Genomic DNA, 22754 nt, shown 5'->3' on the forward strand with positions numbered 1-22754 from the left:
AAAATCATAAGTGTTTAAGTAAATGAAGCGAGGTTCTTTATTTATAGTTGAGCTCTTTCGGATCTAATGATGCAAATCGAATTACATCAACGGTTGAGATTAATGTTTGTCTTAATATGAGAGTTTAAGGATTTAAATTATATACATTTCACTAGACAACTAATGATTCAAATAAAAGACTCTAAATTTATATTTACACATGTATACACGTGAAATTGAATTTCTAATTTCTCTTATATTATTTTTAAGTATTAAAACTATTAACCATTAAATGATTCGAAGGGATCCAATCATATGCAATCGAAATAAATAAGCCGCCATAAATAATCTAACCAAAATAGCCATGGACGATTTAGAACATGAAGAAAAAAATGAACATGAAGAAGAAAAATATTTCTTACCGATTGATAGAATGGAGTTAATAGCCTTGACCCAATGTTGAGTTCTATTTTAAAAGATGCATAAATTATATCTAATGTCATTAAACTTTTAATTACTCAACTAGCTATTTGAAATTTTTATTTAAGTTACTAAATTCTTAAAATCATTCTTGTATGACATTTTTATTTGCATTGCATGCTTCAACCGAAAATTTTATTCTCATTCTTTTCCACAGTTATTTTTTTATTAAACAACTTTAAACATCATGAATATGTGAACTCAACTCCAAAAAATTATTTTTCAATATTTGACATTGAGCATTAAATCGATTTAAATACAAGATATATTATTTTACTTATCAATGGATACTGATCCATCATATTGATTGCCAAATTGTTTCTTGGGTGGAGTTGGCTAATCGGATTAAAAAAACATATTACCCCAATAATATAAATATTAATACTTACAATTTACTAATAATTTATTTACTTACCCTTTAACATATGGATGATAACAAAACCTAAAGTTATAAACCTTGTATGCCAAAAAAGAGTCATAAACCTTGAAAAAAAAAAAAAACAGAGGCAGAGGGTTGTTTGCCCTGCTCTTAATCTCATCTATATCAGTACTCCGCCTCCACCCTTCCGCCCCAATACACACACAAAAAAAGACCCAGCAAAAAGCTCTCAAAGAAGAAGAAGAATCAAATGGAGGAGGTGTGCGAGGGAAAGGACTTCTCCTTCCCTTCCCAAGAGGAGCACATACTATCTTACTGGTCCCAAATAGATGCCTTCAAGGGTCAGCTGGCTCGCACCCAAAACTTGCCTGAATACATCTTTTATGACGGTCCACCCTTCGCCACCGGTCTCCCTCATTATGGCCACATCCTCGCTGGCACCATTAAAGATATTGTCACTCGCTTCCAGTCTATGACTGGACATCATGTCACCCGCCGTTTTGGTTGGGACTGCCATGGTCTCCCCGTAGAGAACGAAATCGACCGCAAGCTCGGAATTAAGCGCCGCGATCAAATTCTCGAGATGGGTATCGATAAGTACAATGAGGAATGCAGGAGTATAGTCACTAGGTATGTCGAGGAGTGGGAGACTATCATTACCAGGACTGGGCGTTGGATCGATTTCAAAAATGATTATAAGACCATGGACTTGAAGTTTATGGAGTCCGTGTGGTGGGTTTTTGCCCAGCTTTACCAAAAGGGACTTATCTATAAAGGATTTAAGGTCTGGTTACAATTAAAACCCATTTTCTGTCGCCTTTGCTTCCTTCACAATTTCTTTATTAAAAAGTTTGTTGTCCTGCAGGTCATGCCTTATAGTACTGGGTGCAAGACCCCGTTATCTAATTTTGAAGCTGGTGAGAACTACAAGGTATTTACTTGATTTTAGTGTCACTCTAGTTATTTTTACTCAAGTTCCTATAGCAATTTGGTCTATTTGTTCTCTGATGACCTTTCTGAAATGCTCCAAGTACAATTCAGATACTAGTTTTTCAGCCCTTTTACTTCAACTATGTCTAACAACACTTCATTGTGCAGCTTGTGCCTGATCCTGAAATAATGGTGGCTTTCCCCATAGTTGGTGATCCAGATAACGCTGCTTTCGTGGCTTGGACAACAACACCATGGACCCTTCCTAGTAATCTTGCACTTTGTGTCAACGCAAATTTTGTCTATGTAAAGGTTCGTTGCCCTTCACTTGTTACTTATTTAGGTCATCAGCACAAGATGGTCGAGTTGTTTATCATGTCATTTCTATTGCATTTGGGGTTGAAGCAATGTGTAGTCTTAGTTTTAGATCATACATGATGCTGTACTGCTTGTTAGTTTGTTACCTGATCCCACCCAACAAATCTGCTTCTCCATCATGCTTCCCGTGGTCATTTTACATTGCTCTTAATTGCTTATAACTCATAGTGTATGAAAATTTTATGTAGGCGTGCCTGCATGCAAAACACAGAGATGACATCCTTCCTAAAGAAATATGGGTTATGTAATTAAATTTCAGGTTCGCAATAAGTACTCTGGAAAAATCTATGTGGTTGCTGAGTCAAGGTTGTCTGAACTTCCAACTGAGAAACCAAAGCCAAATGCTGCTAATGGGCCTTCTGGTGATTCCAAGAAATCTAAGAGCAAAGGATCTTCTGGTGAAAAGACTAAAGATTCTGCAGCAGATTCCTTTGAAGTTTTAGAAAAATTTTCTGGGGCTTCACTAGTGGGGAAAAAGTGAGTATTCATGCTTATGGTTATCTGTTCTTGGTCCTAGTTGACTATAAAAGAACTTTATATTGATTGCATCCTAGCAGTTCTTTTTGGGATTTATATTGGTAATATCAAACTTGTGTTTGGAATTGTGATGTATATTTTCACCTTTCTATCATCTGGAGTTGTTTGTTTTGAGGACATCGAATAACTTGGGAATCATTAAGAGGTGGTCTCTAGTTTGATGCAACTTGGTTCATATGCCAATGATTCCCATCTGGGTGATATCTAGACTGCTATCTTTATAGCTACTGGTCTTCATAAGTAGGAATGGAGTACAGCGTGTCAATGTTTTTTATCTGCAGCATTAAGTGATGTATAATTGGCTGCCAGTTATGATCTCTCTAGAGAACATTAAAATTTGTGACTGGCTCTTGAGATATTTAAAATTGGTTTGAGTCTAGACAAGCTTCTTTGTAGTAGGATATTAAGAGGATGCATATGTTGCAGGTATGAACCATTGTTCAACTACTTCTTGGAGTTCTCGGATGCCGCTTTTAGGGTGATTGCTGACAATTATGTGACAGATGACAGTGGTACTGGAATTGTACACTGTGCTCCTGCATTTGGTGAAGACGATTACCGAGTTTGCATTGGGAATCAAATAATCAATAAGGTTTGCCCTAATTACTTTATCTGAATGTATTAATTTTTGGCTGTACGTTTAGACTTGGTATTTTGACATATAGGTTGTTACATGTTGCATGAATTTTCATTTGGTGTTCATGCCTTTATAATGTTCTTGCTTGATGGTTTTTGTGTAACTAATACGTTTTCGGTATGAACTTTCTTCTCTGGTTGTCCATTGAACATGAGAAGCGGATGAATAACATTTGCTTCTGGAAGAAATTGAAGGATTCCTTGGGAATCCTACAAGATCCATTCGTTCTTTTCTCATTGATAGTCAAAATTTCATATTGTTTCATATCATGTTGAGGAAAGAAAAAATATTTCTTTTGCCCTTTCCGGGTGATTGAAAAATAAAGATATAGTTAATACATTCAAGATAATTGCATATTCAAAATACCTTTTGTATTCATACTATTTCATCAGATCGGGGATGCGGTATGGTACCAGAGGATGAATTGGGCAGTTCCAAAAAGATTTCATTCTTGAACAAAAATCTATTTTCTTGGATTCTAAACATATTGTATCCTTTCTTGACTGCATTTGATGTTGAAATATAGGATTTGCTCATTTACTAATCAGTGCCTAAGTCTAATGCCTAAGAAAGGTTAAGTTATAGAGAAAGTTGGAGAGAGCTGCAGCTTGCACATTGTCTATCACAATTGTAATTTAACTTCTGAGGAATTTATGTCCTTGAGGCAGGAATGCTCATTAAATCTCCCTCATCAGTTTGAATACATTTACTGATGCTCTGTCACCTGTTGTTTCCTTTTATCGCAAACACATCTTGTTATTTATTTTGTTTTTGAAAATTTAGTGGATAAATCAAACCATTAGTTTCATTTCTTTTATTCACTATATCTGTTTTCTCTTTTTATGTGAATTGAACCAATTTCCGTGCTTTTATCATGTTTATTCCCTCGGATCAATACCACCCTTCTTTATACTTCTTTTACCATTTATTTATCTATTTTTGCCTTGTAGGGTGAGAATCTGATTGTAGCAGTTGATGATGATGGTTGCTTTACTGGGAAAATTACTGATTTTAGTGGATGCTATGTTAAGGATGCTGATAAGGATATTATTGAAGCATTGAAGGTCAGATTGATGCAAAATTATATCTTATTGAAAGAAAAGAGGAAAACCTCTGAGCATCTATCCCCAACTTGAGATAATTGTTTATTACCAATTTGGGAGCTCCTATACTTTGTTGACAGCTCCATGCAAATTTAAAGCTAGCGATGATAGTTTTTATTACCATCACAAGCCAAAAAAGCAAAATTTTAAAAGAAAGAAAGAATCTAGTTGTTATGTCCTAAGATTTGTTTCTTACTATGTTTTATACTTACTTTTCTTTCTCCTTGAACTTCATCAATCTTCTTCTTTATTTCCCAGGCAAAAGGCAGGCTTGTTAAGCAGGGAACCTTTACACATTCTTATCCGTTTTGTTGGAGATCTGATACTCCTCTTATTTATAGAGCTGTTCCAAGCTGGTATGTTTGGTTTTATCACTCTTTATTCCGAAAGATTAAGAACCTTAGTTTATAGCTTTGCTAAATAAAGATATAAGTTATAAACAAGCAAACTTTATTTTACCCTTCTTTAATGACCGTTTTTCATGCCCTTTCTCTAATATTTTTGCCAAAAATAACTCAGATATTAATTTTAGTTGTTGGCTCATTTAATCATCAATCCTCTTGATGGTAATATAGTCAAATACATTGAGAGGAAATGCTAATATATTGATCAAATTTGAACATTCCATTGTCTGCTTACCTTGCTATGAGAAAGTTGCTTTACGCATGTGCTTTTGGTTGACTTGATTCTTCTGGAATCATTACAGACAAGTCATATGCTTGTAAATCCCTTGAGGGGCATTAGTTGACAAAGCGTGTATCATGGAGAAATTGTTTATCAAATTAAGCTCATGAAAGTTGAATTCTGTGCTGTATATGTAGTTGGTCGTTAGAAGTTCTTCTAAGTTGAAATGAATTATTAGTTTCAGTAAGTGGAAGGTTATCCTATAAATGGTTTTTGACTGCTATGTTAGTTTGTGCTTAAATAAGCAACTTTGAGTTGGTGTAAGCATTGAAGAGTAGGCTGCAGGCTTTGATGGTCTATGAATGCTGCATTTTTGCTTTGCCTTCGTCGACAAGGTTGATGTTCTGTAAATTGAGACATGAGCAAAGAAATCATTTAATGTTGATCCCCGACTTGGAAAAGTTCTGTAGCCTTTGAAGGATTTACGGTTTTGGTTGCATGATTTCCACATACTTCATTTTGTGAATGTAGGCATCTTAAATTTGCTTTGCACTACAAAACTCATGCTTTTTTACTTTATATAGTTGGCCATTAGTTAACTGGTTTGTTTGCCCATTTCTACATTGTGTATTTACCTATTAAAGGAGATTTTGATAATGCACAAGGATTCTGGAAACCATGCTTTTACTTCCTTGCTTTCATTTTCTGCTGCATTCTAGTTGTGTAAGTAATGTATCATATGTTTTAGGTTTGTGCGGGTGGAACAACTGAAAGAGCAATTATTAGATAACAACAAACAGACCTACTGGGTACCTGATTATGTGAAGGTTAGATGACTTTCTTCACTGCCTGTTGATGTTATTATGTTTTTACTTGAAGCTCTTTTCAAATTATCTGGTGTTCATTCTGTTTGCATCGGTCTGGATTTAGCCCAATGAAAAGCTTGAGCAATGCCTTAGAGGCAGATAAAATAATTTATCTTCTACTCATGGTTCTTTCAGAATGTCATATTCTCTGTGTGTTTTGTCATTTTACAGGATAAACGTTTTCACAATTGGCTGGAAAATGCAAGAGACTGGGCTATTAGTCGAAGTAGATTTTGGGGCACTCCCATTCCTGTGTGGATTAGTGAAGATGGTGAGGAAGTAATAGTCATGGATTCTGTTGAAAAACTCGAAAGGCTTTCTGGTGCTAAGGTTTGACTTTTTTTTTCTTACTTTCCCATGTCTAAGATGTTACTCTTTAGGAAGGTAGATGTTGTTGGCCTCTATCTATTTACTTTTGCCTCTATGCTTTCTACATTTGGTCCCCTTTTCTCCTTTTCTGGGGATTGTCGTGATAGATTTAAAACTTTTGTTCTTCCATTTCATTTATTTTTCACACAATGGGTAGGGGTCTATTTCAGTGCAGTCTTGACGAGTTAAGGACTGAATCCTTTGAGAGAGAAAATATGTTATTTTATTGATTGATCCTTGTGCCTTCAGTTTATGTAGTTAATTTTAAGTATTGTCTAAAATAATAAATGGATGATGGTTCTAGAGTTTGTGTCACTTTGCATCACTTCTGGCACCACTTTATTATTTTAGCTTTGGTATCAGGGTCGAGTGAATTTATCCTGTTTTCATTTGTTTATGTTTGTTTCTTGGAAGTATTGCAGTGTGTACTTTTAGATTGCTATTGAGAATATCTCTGCCCAGCAATTTGTGGGTTTGTGCATAATTTAATTTATTATTTCAGGTCTTTGATCTCCATCGGCACAATATTGATCATATCACTGTACCTTCTAGCCGTGGTCCAGAATTTGGTGTGCTACGACGTATAGATGATGTAAGGCTACTGACTTTAGGTTCTTTTTATGCAAAGAGCTGTTATTATTAGTAACTATCAGATTCTATGTTGCTGATGTAGTGTCCAACCCCATCTTCGAATTTTTATCAGTTTTAATTTTGAGCTGATTGCACATTGTTGGAGTTCTAAATTTTTAGACAGCTTCTGCTAAAAACCTTCATTTGTCAGATCTTTTTACTTATTTGTGTTTATGCTTATCATCAGTCTTTTACTCTGTTCAATTATTCTGAATTATTTTTGCAGGTATTTGATTGTTGGTTTGAGAGTGGATCAATGCCTTATGCTTACATCCATTATCCATTTGAGAATGTTGAACTTTTTGAGAAAAATTTTCCCGGGCATTTTGTGGCTGAGGGATTAGATCAAACTCGTGGATGGTTTGTTCCCTACTGTTGGATCTGTTATTCATTATAATTACCAGATTTTGGAGTACATGTGGATTTAGCTGATCTTATGCACTTTTGACTGTTTTGCAAACCAAATGAGCAAGCCTTTTGAGTTGCTAAATTTTCTTGATGGCGGTTTAACTTTTTGTTTTAAAATTTTTTGACATGCATGATTAATGGTGAAGCATTTTGCATGTTCTTATAACCCTTTAAATTTTCTTTCGTTGGAAGTGGTATGTAGGTGAGTGAAACAGTTGTGGAGTTTAGATTGCCATCACATCCAGTTGGTCAAAAATTCAGTTGATAGCCTTTTTACTGAACATTGTTCTTTTCCTAGACAGACCTATTTCTTTTTAATTATTGTTTTCCTTTTATACTGCTTATACACATTGTCAGGTTTTACACTCTTATGGTGTTGTCAACTGCATTATTTGGGAAACCTGCATTTAGAAATCTCATTTGCAATGGGCTTGTCCTTGCTGAAGATGGAAAGAAGATGAGTAAAAGATTGAAAAATTATCCTTCACCCATGGAAGTCATTAATGACTATGGGGCTGTAAGTCATTTTCTGTATACCTTATTTTAATCTTTTTTCTATTCACTACATTCAGGCCAGTTTCTTATTCTCGGTCTACATTTATTTTAGTTACATGAACTTTGTTTCATTCATCAACACTTGTATCTTGTTTTAATTTTTCAGGATGCTTTACGTTTGTACCTTATAAACTCCCCAGTTGTTCGGGCTGAGACCTTACGCTTTAAAAAAGATGGAGTCTTTGGTGTTGTGAGTATTTTCTGTGCATTGCTTGCTGTATACCAGCTCTTGCTTCTGAAAAGAGTTTTCGTGTTATGTTGCATGTTTCTGACATTCATTTTCTTAATCTGTTATCTTGATATCTGCCCAGGTCAAAGATGTCTTTCTCCCATGGTATAATGCGTATAGGTTCCTTGTTCAGAATGCTAAAAGACTCGAGTATGAGGGTTCTGCCCCATTTGTTCCTATTGCTGTCGCTGTTATTCAGAAGTCATCTAATGTGCTTGACCAATGGATAAACTCTGCAACTCAAAGTCTTGTTCATTTTGTTCGAGAGGAAATGGATGCATATCGACTTTATACGGTTCTGTCTATAAACCAACACAACCTTTTGGAATTTCCTTACATGCATGTTGAAGATAAAACTTAAATATAATATTTAAGTCAGTTTGGAAAATTTGGCAACATTTTTCTAGGTTTTGAAATAGAATTCACACTTTGGTTGCTTTTTTAGCGTTCAGAGTTGGCAGCAGCTTAGCAACTTTGACATCCCATACCAGCTTTATAAGATTTAAGATTGTGTATTACAATAGTGATGAGATTGATACTATTAGGTAGATCTGATACTGATTCTATGATATTGTTATAACATACTTGTTTTTGGGAATAGCACTACCATGATACATTTGAGATATACCTTCTTTCAGTAGGTGCTATGCATTAGTTTTGTACATCTGTTATATTACACTGTAATAGAGCTGAAAAGAGTATATGCATGTATATTATGTTAGGTGGTGCCATATCTATTGAAGTTTCTTGACAACCTCACAAATATATATGTGAGATTCAACCGTAAGAGACTTAAAGGCCGTACTGGAGAGGAAGACTGCCGTATGGCACTCTCTACTCTTTATAATGTATGTACTATTATCTCATTTTCCTAGTGGCAATTCATTTCTAGTCTGTTATTATGTGTTCAGTAACAGTCATATAATTATTTACATGCTTAGAAATTTGTACTATGGTTTTAGGTGCTTCTGACTTCATGTAAGGTTATGGCCCCCTTTACACCATTCTTCACTGAGGTTCTTTATCAAAACATGCGAAAAATCTGTGATGGAGCAGAGGAAAGCATCCATTATTGTAGTTTCCCTCAAGAAGAAGGAAAGGTATTGTTCATTTTTGTTGTAATTAGGCTAATATCGTTTGTTCTGTATAATTCATTAATAGTTTATTGGTCATTGCATGGACTTTGCTCCAAAATCTCTGTAGTTGAGATTGTCTGAGAAAATAATTTATCTTCTTAATTATAAGGTAGTATATACTACTCTAAACTAATCATTTGGCTGCTTTGCTGAATTAAATGGCATTGCTATCTTAGAGGGGGGAGCGAATTGAAGAAAGTGTGGCTAGAATGATGAAGATAATTGACCTTGCCCGCAACATTCGCGAGCGTCACAACAAGCCTCTCAAAACACCTCTGAGGTCTGCTTATAAGCTGTCTCTTGCCTCATATTTCTCTTATATGTTTCTTGTCTGTCTTACCCTCTTACCCATTCATTCTTTGTAATTTAGGGAGATGGTAGTTGTTCATCCGGATGAGGACTTTCTTGGTGACATAGTTGGCAAATTAAGAGAGGTGCATTGTGGAAACTTTAGTTCTTTTTCAGTTTGTAGTTTAATAAATGCCCCTTGCTCTACTTGTTATCTCTTTGTTATTCCTTGGATGTCATTGGCTATACACAAAATTCATCAAGTTCTCAGAGTAGCATTTGAGGGTTTTTTTTAAAAATAATCAAATGGGGAAAACAAGAAAGGGAAAACTAAAAGAGAAAGAAGCTTTAAGTAGGAATAGGAAGTGAGTCAAATGGATGTAAATTTTCCTGTGGCTTAATGGCAGTTAGGTTTCAATTTGATGCAATGGTAAGGTTAAATGCCTCCACTTAGTTTGACTTCCTTCTCTAATTACTTCTTTCTCCTTTGGGTTGTCCGTTGGTCTTGAAATAAAAATGTAGTGGTCGGGCAATATTTTCTATGTTTTTTTGTATCTTATTTTCCTTGTCTTCCCCCCCTCCCCCCATCTTTTCTTACTGTAGTATGTACTGGAGGAGCTCAATATAAGGTCTCTTGTTACATGTAAAGACACTTTGAAGTATGCATCCATTCGTGCAGAGCCTGATTTTAGGTATGCAACTTATTATCTTATCAGCCCCTTTATTGTCTGTTTCCCCCTCCTTTCAATTGAGAGGAGCAGGAAAGGAGTATGGAACCAGGTTCGTCTAATATTTATTGCTTTTTCTATTTTTTTTTTTTGCAGCGTATTAGGTAAGCGACTAGGAAAAGCTATGGGAGCTGTTGCCAAGGAAATCAAAGCCATGTCTCAGGAAGATATCTTAGCTCTTACGAAAGCTGGAGAGGTGACTATTGCTACACACTGTTTGAAGCTGACTGAAATTAAGGTATGCCGACTTATGCTGGTATATGCAGGGTTGTTTTGCATAGTTTATCATTAAATTTAATTTAATGTATTTTTTAAAATTGTTTGCTCCATCTCTTTTGTTTAGTCTTTATAGTGATGGCATCAATTTAAGTGATTAGCTGTATTTTAAACTTATGGGCTTTTGTCTCTCTGTCTATACATTCTTGAATAAGAAGTTTAGGCTACTTTCTCTGGATTGCTTAAAGTTTTTACATAATTTGATGTGCTTTTGCCAAGAATAGTGTTTTGGTAAATACATGCTGAGTAAATAAATGTTTTATTTGTTTTGAAATTGTTCAGCTTGTGCGGGAATTTAAACATCCTGATGGCATGACAGATAAAGAGATGGATGCAGCTGGAGATGGTGAGGATTATTAATGTTATTCTGATTGGTGATTTATTCCTATCATCTGTCCTTCCCATAAAGTGATGTTATGAAAATACATCAGTTTAAAATAATGTCTTTGTCATAGGTGATGTTTTGGTGGTTTTGGATATACGTCCTGATGAGTCATTGTTTGAAGCTGGTGTTGCACGTGAGGTAAATTAATCATCATGCTAATAACTTATGAATTCTAATTCAAAAAGATGTATTACTTTTTCCTCTTCTTTCAATTTTTTTAATTAGCAATTGTGTTTGTGGAAGTATGGTGACCTATGTTGATTGATAATGCCATATTGTGGTTAACTAGGTTTGTTTCTTTATTATGGAGGAAGCTAGTTGAAAGTTTTTGGTACTATTTCTGATGCATTGGACATTTTTATTCAATTTTTTGTAGGTGGTTAATAGAATTCAAAAATCACGAAAGAAAGCTGGCCTTGAGCCGACAGATATGGTGGAGGTCTACTTTGAGTCATTGGATGAAGACAAGTCAGTCATCCAGCAAGTTTTAAACTCACAGGTAAGTTTTGACCCCAAAAAAAAAATAAATCTAGCCAGGGATTTAGCTGTAGTTGCTAATTAATGACTAGCTAAACCCCTTGCCAGATTTTTTGTTTGAATGCAGCTGTGTGTGCATCCGTGTACTTGTGCATAGGGAAGGCAACGGGGCGGGCTGGGGTGATTTTTTTTGTGCCCACCCCGAACCTTGTGGCATCCGCCCCAACCTGACCCCGACTTTAATTGTTTTATTTTTTATTTTGAAGCAAATGGAATTACTTTTTTTTAATTGTTTTTTTTTATTTTGAAGCAAATAAGATTTTTTTTTTTGAGTTTAGACTTAAAACTTAATATGTATTTATTTATTGAAAGCAAAAACTTAATATATGTCGGTGGCATTTTTGTAAATATCTCGGGGTGGATTTACCTCAAACCTGTATTTTTTTTCAAAATTCACCCTAACCAACCTGCCCTGAACCCGATTTTAAAAAAAAAATCCGACCCTAATGGATCGGGTTGGGTCGGAACCCGTTGGATTTGGGTTTTTTGCCATCCCTACATGTGCATGATGGAGTTTTTGTGCACTTCTATCATTCTGAATGATTTTGCATTGTCTGACAGTGGTTGCAATGCCCAATTTCTCATAAGTCTTAATTTGCAGTGTGCTGTATATAATAGCTCAAGGTTGCATCTTATTGCAGGAAAACTACATTAAGGATGCAATTGGATCTCCATTGCTTTCCTTTGACATTATGCCGCTCCATGCAGTTAAGTTTGATCAGTTTGAGTTTGTGTATTAGCATCTTGAATTTTTTTTGATTTCATAGATTGACATGCAGCATCTCTGTTCCTAAGCTAGTATAATGAAATGCAGTAATTTGTTGTGTGTATATTAGTGGAGTATGAAATTTCTTAATCCTGCCATCATTTCAAGATCCTATCTTATCTATAAATATTATACTCAATAGATTTGTAGTAAAGCTGAAAACCGTGTGTTCCTTTTTCTCGTTGATAGGATGCACTTATTCTTTAGTGGTTGCCTGCAGTTTTATAGGCAGTAATTGGTTTTATGTTGTTTCAACTGAGACCAAATCTTTAGTAGATAATACACCTTACCACATACTTCTAGAACAACATTAGTTTGTTATCATCATTGCTCTCTCTCCACCCTTCTTACCTCTTCATAATCCCATTATGGTTTACTTATTCTTACATAATAAAAATTGCAGGTGGTGCTTAGCGAAGAGATTTTCCATGGCATCTATAACATGTCATTTAAAATAAGCTTGGTCAGACCAGCCCTTGTTTTCAAGGCAAATTCTATTCTCGCCTTATATGCAGGTTAGGCTGTGTTTTACAATATCATCTTTCATGCTACAAATGAATACATTGCAACTCAGCCACTCAGAACACTGTTTTGACAATTATAGTATCAGATTTTTCGGCTGTATTGCAATTTTGATTTCTTTTGAACGATATATCTTCCATTAGGTCATATTTTGATTTCTTTTGAAAATAGTCTCAGATTGCTTGTCCAAGGTTCTGGCTATTCTCCCAAATTCAAACTAAAATTTATTGTATTGGATATGATATATAAATAAAGCATATATACTAATGACAACTGAGCTGTGCATGACGCTTAAATGGTTTGATCAAGGCTAGCTAGGCTAGGCTCATTTAAAAGATATAGCTTTTCAAGCTCTTTACAGTTGCTGCATGTAATATGGTGTTAGCAAACTGAAATGTTGTATTCTCATGTCTCATTCTCTGTTATCGAATTATTGATGGTTGTAGGAAATTCTAAATTTGCACAAGGCCTGCAGATTTACCTTCTGTCAAGGGACCATTCCTGTTTGAAGTCGGAGTTTCAGCTTGGACGTGGCAAGGTTCGATTTGGTTTGCTTGTGATAAAAAATATATGGTTTGACTCTAGTATGGGTTGGTGAGCCTGAATTGAATGTCTAGTCTGGTTTTGTGTTGTGTTGCAGATAAAGGTTGATTGCATTGAGAACTTGGCCGCAGTGGAAGTGAAGCTGGGAGAACATGTCTTCTTGACAGTGGGTGATTACTATTTGACAGAACGGAAGAGCCATTGATTATATGTTTTAATAATCTGTGCCTCCGACTGAGCACAGAGGATAAAATCCAATTTACAGAAAATCAAAGAGTCAAGAGCTGGACAGATATGATACTTACAGATGAGATAGTTAAGAGAGGAAAATGTTTCATATTTTAAAAAAACTAGCAATCTTTTTGGCATCTAACTGTTGTGAAGAAATCTAGATTCAGTTTTCTATTTATAGCCATTTGGGAGTATGGTTGCTCAATTCTGTAGAAAAATTTTGTTACAATTATCATTATGTTTACGGTTTGTTTGTGTGACTTCTTTCTAATTGCCTTTAATTTAACCACTAGTTTAATAATATTTTAAAACAAAATAACAAAAGCACGCACCCGTGTTGGTGAATTTAATAAATACTATTTTCCTTTAAAAAATGAAAACATTTTTGATAATCAAATCCCTCGTAATGGCTTTGTGATGTACATTTGACATGCATGTATATGGTGGGAAAAATCAGAACGAAATCTTAGTCATAAAAATCATAAGATGCTGTTGTCTGGAATCTCTGCGCTCCTAAGAACAACCATAATTCTCCCACTGATTATATAACCATTCGCCTCCCTATCCCCTTCTTCCACATTATCTTTGTTGATAATCTGTTCGTACAACACCAAATCTCATTAGTGTTTGTAGCTTACTGTGTAATGTATTGGCCACTCAGACGTTAGTGTATATATATATTCACAAAGTCAAAACGAAATAGGTAATAGGTAATGCAAATGGCAAGCTGCAAAACTAATGGAGTAGGACTGCAGGAGTACGTACATACCTTAACATTTTTCCCGATCCTTGCGTTTTTATCTACAATGGCTTTTCTAATTTCACTATTCTCACCAATCCCTATCGGTACGCTCGTACTCTTAATGCTGCTCTCTCTGCCATCTTCAATCTATTACCAACACCAGTCACTAGTCAAGATACGTCAATACATACTCAACTCAGGTCAGAAAGTTCCATAATAAAATTTGCCGGATAATTTCTTTCACTCAGATTTCTATGATCAAGCTAGCCAATTAAAACCTCAAGTTTTAGAAGATTAAAAGCTAAAAATCGTTAGTTATATATACACAAATAATATACATACTAATTCGTCAAAGACGGTACCTGATATACGTCAGAGCCCATGATCACAGAGTCTTCTATGATTGCTCCATCTCTAATTTTCGTCCTCATTCCAACCACTGTACTTTTGATCTTGCACCTCTATTCTTACAATGAGTCAAAATGATGATTCAGAAACAAATGAAAACTGGATTCAGATTAAGAAACCAAACACAAAAAAACCAAAATGATTTCTGCACCAAAGGTATGCATATTTTTCTACTAGAAACGCTTATGATCAAATTTTAGAGAGGTTGGAGAGTCCTCCAGAAAATTTTATACTTACGTTGAGAATGCAACCATCTCCAATCACACTATCTGTTATCATGGCATCATTTACGACGGTAGGAGGGAGATTTCGAGGTATAGTATAGACTGGAGAATCTCTATCACAGAAGCTGCTATCAAAGAATTTATATATATATATATATATAAAGTTCGTATTAGTGTATTAGTCTACATATTCATTATTTTAAGTGAAATATTCAGTTCGACGATGCAATAATAGCATTATTTCTACTTTCAGGCTTCCATAGGTAAGTAAAGTACTAACTTGTATCCCGTGTTTAGTTTCTTTATGCATTCCATATTTGCTTGGTAAAATGCTTCAATGCTCCTCATGTCCTCCCAATAGCCTTCAAACAGATATGCCTCAACCTGTCCCATAAGCAAAAGGACAAGATCGTCATTCATTGACTTTTTTGAAACTATGTGGTTAAATTAATGCATTTATTTGTATACACAATTAGTAAGTCCGAGGACCTTCATTCCTAGAGATAGTGCACCTCGTATCACTTCAGTCCCAAAGTCCATTGCCTTGGGGAAATGATTATTCAGAAGATTTACCATTGTAGCTCTATTGATGAGGTAGATTCCCATACTTGGAATATAACTATAACTAGAGTCATTGCATCTAGTCAAAGTTTCAGCCTGAAACCAATTTTCACAAGTTCTGCTCAAGGAAATTTTAGTAATTGTAATTATGTGACATCAAAATGAGAGAAAAGCAAAGTTCACGAAGACAGCTTACTACTGCATAGTTCACGGGTTCTTTGTTTGACTTCAAACTATACTGCATGACTTGATTTTCCGTATTTATTTTCAGTACACCAACACCTGGGTCTCGATCTCTCTTGGTAATACCATTTGAAGCAACAATAGTTATGTCGGATTTTCTGTTGCGATGGGATTCTATCACCCTTTGGTAGTCCATTTTATAGAGATGATGGCCAGGAAGGACCAGAAACTCCGCTACTGGATACTCTTCTAGGACCCATAGGCATCTTCTTATAGCATCAGCTGTTCCCTGGTGTTGAGAAAAAATATAAGTGCAAGTCACGAAATCGTGCCTATGTTGACCACTGTTACTGCTTTAATACATGAACGTGCTACAGGTGTGTGCCTTGCACAACAATTCAAAGCATTGAATTTATTATTGTAGTTTTACTATATACAATATGATTCAGTACACTGCTGTGTAATACCTGAAACCAACCCTGATCTTCAGGGCTCTGATATGCTGCAATTACTTCGACAAACCCTTCTTTCCCTAGACTTGCTCCAGAATAGGCTCGTGACAGATGGGAATTGAGAGAAGTAGAGTTGAATTGTGTGAGAGCATAAATCTTATTTATGTTGCTGTTAATGCAGTTGCTAACAACTGCATCAATGAGTCTGTAGTTAGATGCTATGGGAATAGCCCCTTCTGATCTTCTCTTTGTCAATGGGTAAAGCCTTGACTCTGATCCGTCTCCAAATACTATTGCAGCAACACTCTGCCATTGGATGAGGCAAAATTATTTTATAGAAACACGTTCGGTAACAAACAATACACATTGGATTAAAAGCAATAAGAAATATGGAAATATTCAATGAGTTAAGATCTCAACATAAAATGTATAAGAAGGATGGACCTGATTTACTGGTGGTTGGTGCAAAATAGGATTCGGAATTTGATGCGAGTTGAATATGGATGTTTTCGGGAACTTAGAAGGAAGCTTTGGTGAGTACTTGTGATCATAACGACCCAATCCTGGAATAAGGAAATGTTTCGCCTGGACATTTACTGGGGTACCAGAGGAAGAAAATTGCAATGTCATCATCAGAGAAGTCTGTGGCATGCAAGCAGCCAGAGTTTGTGACTTAATAAATAGAGAAAACAATAAGAGAATAATTTGCTTTCTTCTTCTTCATGGCTAGCGCAGATTGATCTGCCTTGCATGGCTAGTTTTTGTTGATCACACACACACACATATATCATTCTATTCAAGTATGACTTTGCTTGGCAATGCCGCATTCATACACATTTAAAAGGCAGGAGACCAGCTAAAATTAAGCATAAAAGATCTTGGTACAATATTATTGACATGACTTGGGTTCTACTCTTCTGGCATATACTTTTTCCTTTATTCTTTCGGTTGCTATGAATTTAAAGGAAAGGAATCAAATACCCTTGTCACATCGGATATTCCAAAATTAGCCAATCTGCTATTGCGGTTGCCTGAGGTTCACTATCAGAACACGCAGGGTTAGGGATACGGTCTCTGCAGTAACCTGGCATGGTGCTTCTTTCCCAGGTGTATTTTTATACTTGTCACTCACTTCTAATATTAATACTATACTTCTACTGCATAATTCAAACGTATCATGCTTGAATTTGATGCATATCTAATGGACATCTCAGGAGTTGATCCGCGCTCTACTTGCATGCTCTTTATTTTGTTTGCTTCCAATCTCTAATAGAGGTCTGCCAACCATCAACTTTGATCAATAGTTTGCATAACCCTTCTTTGCTCTTGTCTCGCTTATCGCTATTAGTTTCTAATTCTTCAGTGTCGTGCAAAAATGGCTGGTGCATGGGAATCAAAGCCTTGCCTTTCCCATTCAGCAACACTACTGCACTGTAGAATTTGCTTTGTTTTGGTTTGCTAACACACTGTTTGGCATCTAACCATCATCCACATGCATTACAATTTGCATAGGCAACCATTTGCATGTTTAGGGATATGACTTGGGAGACCAAGCCCATACCAACAATACGTTGTAGAATAAATTTTAAGACGTTAACTCTAATCTTCTTTTTTTAATTATCAAATAAATATATGTCACAAGTCTTTCACTGCATTAGACTAAGCCTTCGACACTACCCCGGGCAACAAAAGAGCTCGTTGCCATTTATTATTGCGCAGGCAATTCCTTACAGATAATAACTAACAAACATAACAACGAAAAAGGTCACTGACCACAATACTACAACTACATCAAGAAGGCACTGCTTTAAATCAACCTGAAGTTGAAACAGCTTCATCACAATTTTCTGCTTCTTCCTCAGTAAAACTGGGAGCTTTTGGAATCAGTCCAAGGATTTTGAACATGACTTGATCAGCATCATAATCATTGTTAGGAGTTGTCAATAGCTTCTCACCAGTGAAGATAGAATTTGCACCAGCAAGAAAACATAATGCCTGCTCTGGCATAGAGAACCGAACTCTGCCAGCTGACAACCTGACCATTGATTTCGGCATCACTATTCGAGCAGTGGCAATCATCCGAATCATCTCCCATATTTCCACTGGCTGAACAAGTGATGAGAAATATTAATTAAGCCACTCATTCTCAAACTCACTAAATAATTCTAATGCACAACCCAAACATAAGGTGTAAACTTAATCTATTTCAATTTCACTGCATTTACAATCCACACCAATATTGAATAAATATAAGATGCTTGCACACAGATTTCCACTCATCTTTACAACTAGACTGCTGGCTTATGCTGCTCCAGCTCTTCATTATCCATTAAGTTGCCCCACACGTCAGATTGATAAGGGTATGCAGGTCCAACCATCCAAATTTATGAAAAAGCACTTTAGAAATTTGGATATACATGAGTCGAACACACACCCTAATTCGATACACTTTCATGTCCAGTTAATGCAAAGTGCTAGCATATCCAAAACCATAAGCAAATGATGCCTTTTGAAAGTAAGAATGTAAAAACTGGTGATGGTGCCTAAAACTATATACATATCAGATATTCTTTATTAAAAAGAACAAAGCTTCAAGCTGTAGTGGTGAATGTGGACTAAAACAAAGGGAGGAAAGAACCAAATGACAGAGCAGCAACTGTAGCATTCAAGAGTGCAGAGCTTTAGAGTGAGCAAGACAAAGGTTAGAGATGCAATCTAGAAATATCCTAGTTCCATTTTTCTCTCTGATGAAAGAAATGTTCTGTATCAAATATGAAGTTTGCTCAAAACAAGAACAAATGGGTTGAAACAAGTAGATAGAGGAAAACAAGTGTAAGCAAGAGGAAGCAAATTGGCAGGAGAACTTATACTATCTTCTTTCAAAATTTAACTTGGAACTTCATTCCAAAGAAGAAATGTCCGGACACTGCCTCGGACAGCAGAGGTCCTCAATTACATTGAATCAACCAAAAAATATACTAAAACCATAAGGAATCAAACAGAAAAACAACCAATAAAGTTACTAAACACAGTTTTATGGACTGCAAACTGTTGACTTCTATCTTCACTAAACAAAGAGTTTTATTGACCGAGTGAAAGTTGTTCACTTGTATTTTTATTACAAGATAGCACAAAAGTCATACTGGTGCACACATCATCGAATCTGTACTTAGTGGTACCATTATAGCAATAAAGATGAAAACAAGGAAAGAGAAAAAAAAGAACAATGAAACGAGTTCCAATGCCAGTGTTGCACATTATCTGTCGAGGTTAGAATTACCTTTTGATCTTGAAGAGGTGTGCCTTTCACCGCAACCAAGGCATTAATGGGAACACTCTCTGGGTGAGTGGGGAGTGTAGCCAATGTGTGCAATAAACCAACCCGGTCCTCTACTGCTTCTCCAAGCCCTATAATGCCCCCTGTTAAAAGTTGAGTAAATTAGCATTATTTCACTTAGAAGAAAATATAATTAATATTCATTAGATAAAACTCAGGATATATATAGAAGCTTAATGATAAAGCTTATCCAGAGGTTAACGTAGCATTGTTAAATTTACTCAAAAGGATTTTAAAAGACAAAAGTGCCAAAAAAGAAACCCAGTTGCGAATTTCTTGCCAACTCCACATAAATAACCAACTAAAACAGTTTTTCTCAACAGGAAGATAATAAAGAAGATAAAGAAGCTTGGATATTATTGACTTATAGGGCTAAATGACTAGATAACAAATCAATGGTGAGAGAATGCTTTCAGTTATGATATATTATAGTGTTTAACCAATCACCTGAACAGACATTAATTCCTGCTTCACGGACATGTTGAAGGGTTTCCAACCGCTCATCATAGGTTCTTGTTGTAATAATGTTGGGATAATATTCTTTTGAAGTATCGAGATTATGGTTGTAAGCTGTAAGACCTGCCTTCTTAAGTTCAAGTGCTTGCTGCTTCTCCAGCATGCCCAAAGTGCAACACACCTCCATCCCCATATCCCTGGTAAACAATAGACACTTCAAATGTTGTTTGACTTTTGATGGAAAAATGAAAAAAGACCTTAGAGACAAATATTAATTAGAGCAATGGCATGATCAAAACATTTGAAAATGGAAGAAAAAGAAGAAGAAAATCTTTAAAGAATGCTGTTCACAACATAATAACCTCAGCATTCTATGAAATACACACACACACACACATATATACTACTATTTATGAAAAGAAAATAAAGTTTACAAATGTTTTTTCACTGAAGATTGTGGGTGTTTTTCAGATTTTCATGCGGAAGACAAGCATCTTACCAATTGTTTTAATAACTTCACAGAATCAAGTTCACTTGAAATGTAGGCTATAAGCTAGGTAACAAAAGTCGCATCATAAAAAACAATTATTCGAGCTCTGACTTTCACTATAAGCAATCTAACATCAATGATGCATTATTACCTAATTTCTTTTACATATTCAAGAATTTGGTTGAAGTTAGTTTTCCTTCCGACTGTGTCTCTCCATGCTGCACCCATGCAAAAGCGTGTACTACCAGCCTCTTTAGCCTGCCGAAAATATACAAATCACTAATACCATGCTACAAGAAGTATAATTCACACAAACCATGGCTCAAAGTACATTATATAGCAGTTTATACATATTGTATGAGTAGGAGCGGAAGACAGTAAGAAACTAACCTAGTGCAGGTATAAGAATTCTATTATGTCCTCCATGTAAAAGTTTCCTACTACATCAGTTAATAACTTGACTAAATGCCAACGAAACAAGAAAAAAGTGGAGAGTAATGCTTTCCCCAGAAAAGGAAAAGAAGAAGGTCCCTTATTAACTCAAAATTTGTCGGTACGTAACCAGAAAAGAGCACAGTGAGGCAGTTAGGGTGCACCGCATAAGCATTAAATTGCGAAGTGGTGATAAACGTCTTACATTGCAAAGTTAAATTGCAATACCAATTTATGGAAAAAGGGAATACAATGCAATCTATGAATCTAATTCAAAACTAACCAGCCCCTACTAGTTTCAGCAATGATGAGAAAGATTGGAATACAAAAATGAAACTTAAAAGAAAAGAAAAAAAGGTGGTAACCTGTTTAGCTGCCTGCATAACGGCATCCTTGGTCATGAGCTTGTGGGGCTTTAGGCCAGTATGGTACCTAGAGGATTGAGGGCAATAGGAACAATCCTCGCTACATCCACCAGTCTTGATTGAGAGGAGAGTACACTGCTGCACCTCTCTGAAGTTATGAGCATATCTGTGAACTTGAGCCTAGGATGAAGTAGATAAGATTTAGAGCCATGTGTCACAGATAAGATGTAAAAATAAGAAGAGGAAAGGAGAGAAGGAGACAGACTCCATGGAAAAGGAGATCAAGAAGGGGAGAATGGTAGATGGAGTCGATCTGTTGGCGAGTCCAGACGTTCCTAGGGCCTTCCCGGATAGTTCTCTCAGCTTCAACAGCCGCAGCCGATGCAGTGGAAGAAGAATAGTAGTAACTACAGCTTCTCACCACCAACTTGGTAGTAGAAAGGGATCGAATGGACAACATTTTTCTCTTTTTGGGGGAAGGCCCAAGCTAAGCTAAGCTAAGGCCTTTGTCACTTTTTCTCTTCTTCTTTGTTACCCCTACTCAGAGTCAGTCAGTCAGACAGACAGCACAGTAACTGATACGCGATGAGTTGAGTGACCTACTACTACCAAACCTAACTTCACTTTGGTTCGGATCTCCGCTTCTTTGTGTGTCGGGCCCACCGACCCAACGCCCCATATCACTCCATCTTCTTTTTTAGGTAAAATATATTAATAGTGATTTAATTATCAGTGAATTTCCATTTTGGGAAAAGTTACAAAATAAATTTTTAATTATTTAGTTTTATTTTTTATTTAATTATCTTAATTATTGTGTGTTGTTATTTTGGTGATAAAAAGATAATTAAATAATTTTGTGATATTTTATAATTTTTTATAATTAGGTGACAAATATTTAAATTTTTTTATGCAACTAGTATCAACTTGGATAGTTGATAAAAATAGAACATTGATAATCTATTATTTAGTTGTGTTATGATCCATTTTGACACATTGGAGAAGTTGATTTGCAATTAAACTCAAACTTTCTATAAGGGATTGCACTCATTTACAAAAATAGTCATATCTCATGTTACAACTCTCGAAATCAAGTGATTTAAAAACCGTTCTAAATAGGAATTGAAGATCCATGATTTGGGCACAAGAATCATCAAAACATATAGTTAGAAGTTCTCGAAAAGTCAATACAAATTTGCCTTTATTGCTTTACAAAATCGATCATATATCAAGCTACATCCTCAAAATTAAGTGATTTAAAAAGCATTATGTTTTAGAAACAAGAATCACCAAAAAGCAAATCTAAGAATATAAAAAAACAGTCAAAGTTGACCCTAAAAACCTAGAGATAAATACATACTACATAATCTCAAAGTTTGACAGTTTGTATGAATTCATTTTTGGGCCAAACAATTTGTAGTATGTATTTATGTTTTGGTTAAAATATGCTCAATCCTTATACTTTTTGTATATTTGATCATAACTTTCTAAATGATAGTCACAAATAACATTCACATCATGAAAGTAATGTATCGAAAATTCATCGTAGTTGCTCTTCTAAGAAAGTAATCGGCTAACCATAAAATGTGTT

General features: G+C 35.5%; 3 protein-coding genes across 5 annotated transcripts; 1 reads left to right on the forward strand and 2 right to left on the reverse strand.

Moving 5' to 3' along the window:
* Positions 1–929: 929 nt before the first annotated feature.
* Positions 930–13776, forward strand: LOC105786602 (isoleucine--tRNA ligase, cytoplasmic). Its single transcript, XM_012613112.2, has 27 exons — positions 930–1622; positions 1704–1769; positions 1937–2080; positions 2406–2623; positions 3110–3275; positions 4271–4384; positions 4682–4779; positions 5796–5874; positions 6085–6243; positions 6785–6874; positions 7139–7272; positions 7678–7837; positions 7982–8065; positions 8187–8399; positions 8827–8952; positions 9067–9204; positions 9417–9520; positions 9611–9674; positions 10132–10220; positions 10353–10494; positions 10815–10878; positions 10988–11055; positions 11294–11416; positions 12096–12161; positions 12624–12735; positions 13189–13280; positions 13383–13776. Exons 1-27 carry the CDS (start codon positions 1089–1091, stop codon positions 13488–13490), a joined length of 3555 nt encoding a protein of 1184 aa, XP_012468566.1. The 5' UTR covers positions 930–1088; the 3' UTR covers positions 13491–13776.
* Positions 13777–13853: 77 nt separating this feature from the next.
* On the reverse strand, positions 13854–17215 carry LOC105786603 (inactive glucose-1-phosphate adenylyltransferase small subunit 2, chloroplastic). Of its 3 annotated transcripts, XM_012613114.2 has the most exons (9): positions 16531–17161; positions 16102–16392; positions 15648–15923; positions 15380–15547; positions 15171–15274; positions 14904–15015; positions 14621–14719; positions 14286–14405; positions 13854–14112 (listed from the first exon to the last, which is right to left on the reverse strand). In XM_012613114.2, exons 1-9 carry the CDS (start codon positions 16735–16737, stop codon positions 13996–13998), a joined length of 1494 nt encoding a protein of 497 aa, XP_012468568.1. In that variant the 5' UTR covers positions 16738–17161; the 3' UTR covers positions 13854–13995. The 3 variants fall into 3 exon arrangements, 2 of the variants coding, with proteins under 2 accessions (XP_012468568.1, XP_052477135.1); XM_052621175.1 differs by lacking the exon at positions 15380–15547 and having other exon boundaries at positions 16531–17165; XR_008188867.1 differs by lacking the exon at positions 13854–14112 and having other exon boundaries at positions 14621–14724; positions 16531–17215.
* Positions 17216–17669: 454 nt separating this feature from the next.
* On the reverse strand, positions 17670–21762 carry LOC105786604 (biotin synthase, mitochondrial). The gene is made up of 6 exons (XM_012613116.2): positions 21432–21762; positions 21167–21346; positions 20521–20627; positions 19871–20076; positions 19367–19506; positions 17670–18192 (listed from the first exon to the last, which is right to left on the reverse strand). Exons 1-6 carry the CDS (start codon positions 21624–21626, stop codon positions 17899–17901), a joined length of 1122 nt encoding a protein of 373 aa, XP_012468570.1. The 5' UTR covers positions 21627–21762; the 3' UTR covers positions 17670–17898.
* Between the last annotated feature and the right edge of the window lie 992 nt (positions 21763–22754).

The sequence above is a fragment of the Gossypium raimondii genome, chromosome 1 (genome assembly GCF_025698545.1).
Source record: "Gossypium raimondii isolate GPD5lz chromosome 1, ASM2569854v1, whole genome shotgun sequence".
Classification (NCBI taxonomy): Eukaryota; Viridiplantae; Streptophyta; class Magnoliopsida; order Malvales; family Malvaceae; genus Gossypium; species Gossypium raimondii.

Excerpts from the sequence above, each read along its gene's own strand:
- LOC105786604 (XM_012613116.2), bottom strand. The coding sequence starts at position 21,626 with ATGTTGTCCATTCGATCCCTTTCTACTACCAAGTTGGTGGTGAGAAGC. Across the intron at positions 21,347-21,431 it reads TTGATCTCCTTTTCCATGGA|GCTCAAGTTCACAGATATGC; the intron begins GTCTGTCTCCTT and ends ACTTCATCCTAG. Across the intron at positions 20,628-21,166 it reads TTATGCAGGCAGCTAAACAG|GCTAAAGAGGCTGGTAGTAC; the intron begins GTTACCACCTTT and ends TATTTTCGGCAG.
- LOC105786602 (XM_012613112.2), top strand. The coding sequence starts at position 1,089 with ATGGAGGAGGTGTGCGAGGGAAAGGACTTCTCCTTCCCTTCCCAAGAG. Across the intron at positions 2,081-2,405 it reads CAAATTTTGTCTATGTAAAG|GTTCGCAATAAGTACTCTGG; the intron begins GTTCGTTGCCCT and ends ATTAAATTTCAG. Across the intron at positions 8,953-9,066 it reads CACTCTCTACTCTTTATAAT|GTGCTTCTGACTTCATGTAA; the intron begins GTATGTACTATT and ends CTATGGTTTTAG.
- LOC105786603 (XM_012613114.2), bottom strand. The coding sequence starts at position 16,737 with ATGCCACAGACTTCTCTGATGATGACATTGCAATTTTCTTCCTCTGGT. Across the intron at positions 15,548-15,647 it reads AACCCGTGAACTATGCAGTA|GCTGAAACTTTGACTAGATG; the intron begins GTAAGCTGTCTT and ends AATTGGTTTCAG. Across the intron at positions 14,406-14,620 it reads TGGGCTCTGACGTATATCAG|ATTGAAGATGGCAGAGAGAG; the intron begins GTACCGTCTTTG and ends TGTTGGTAATAG.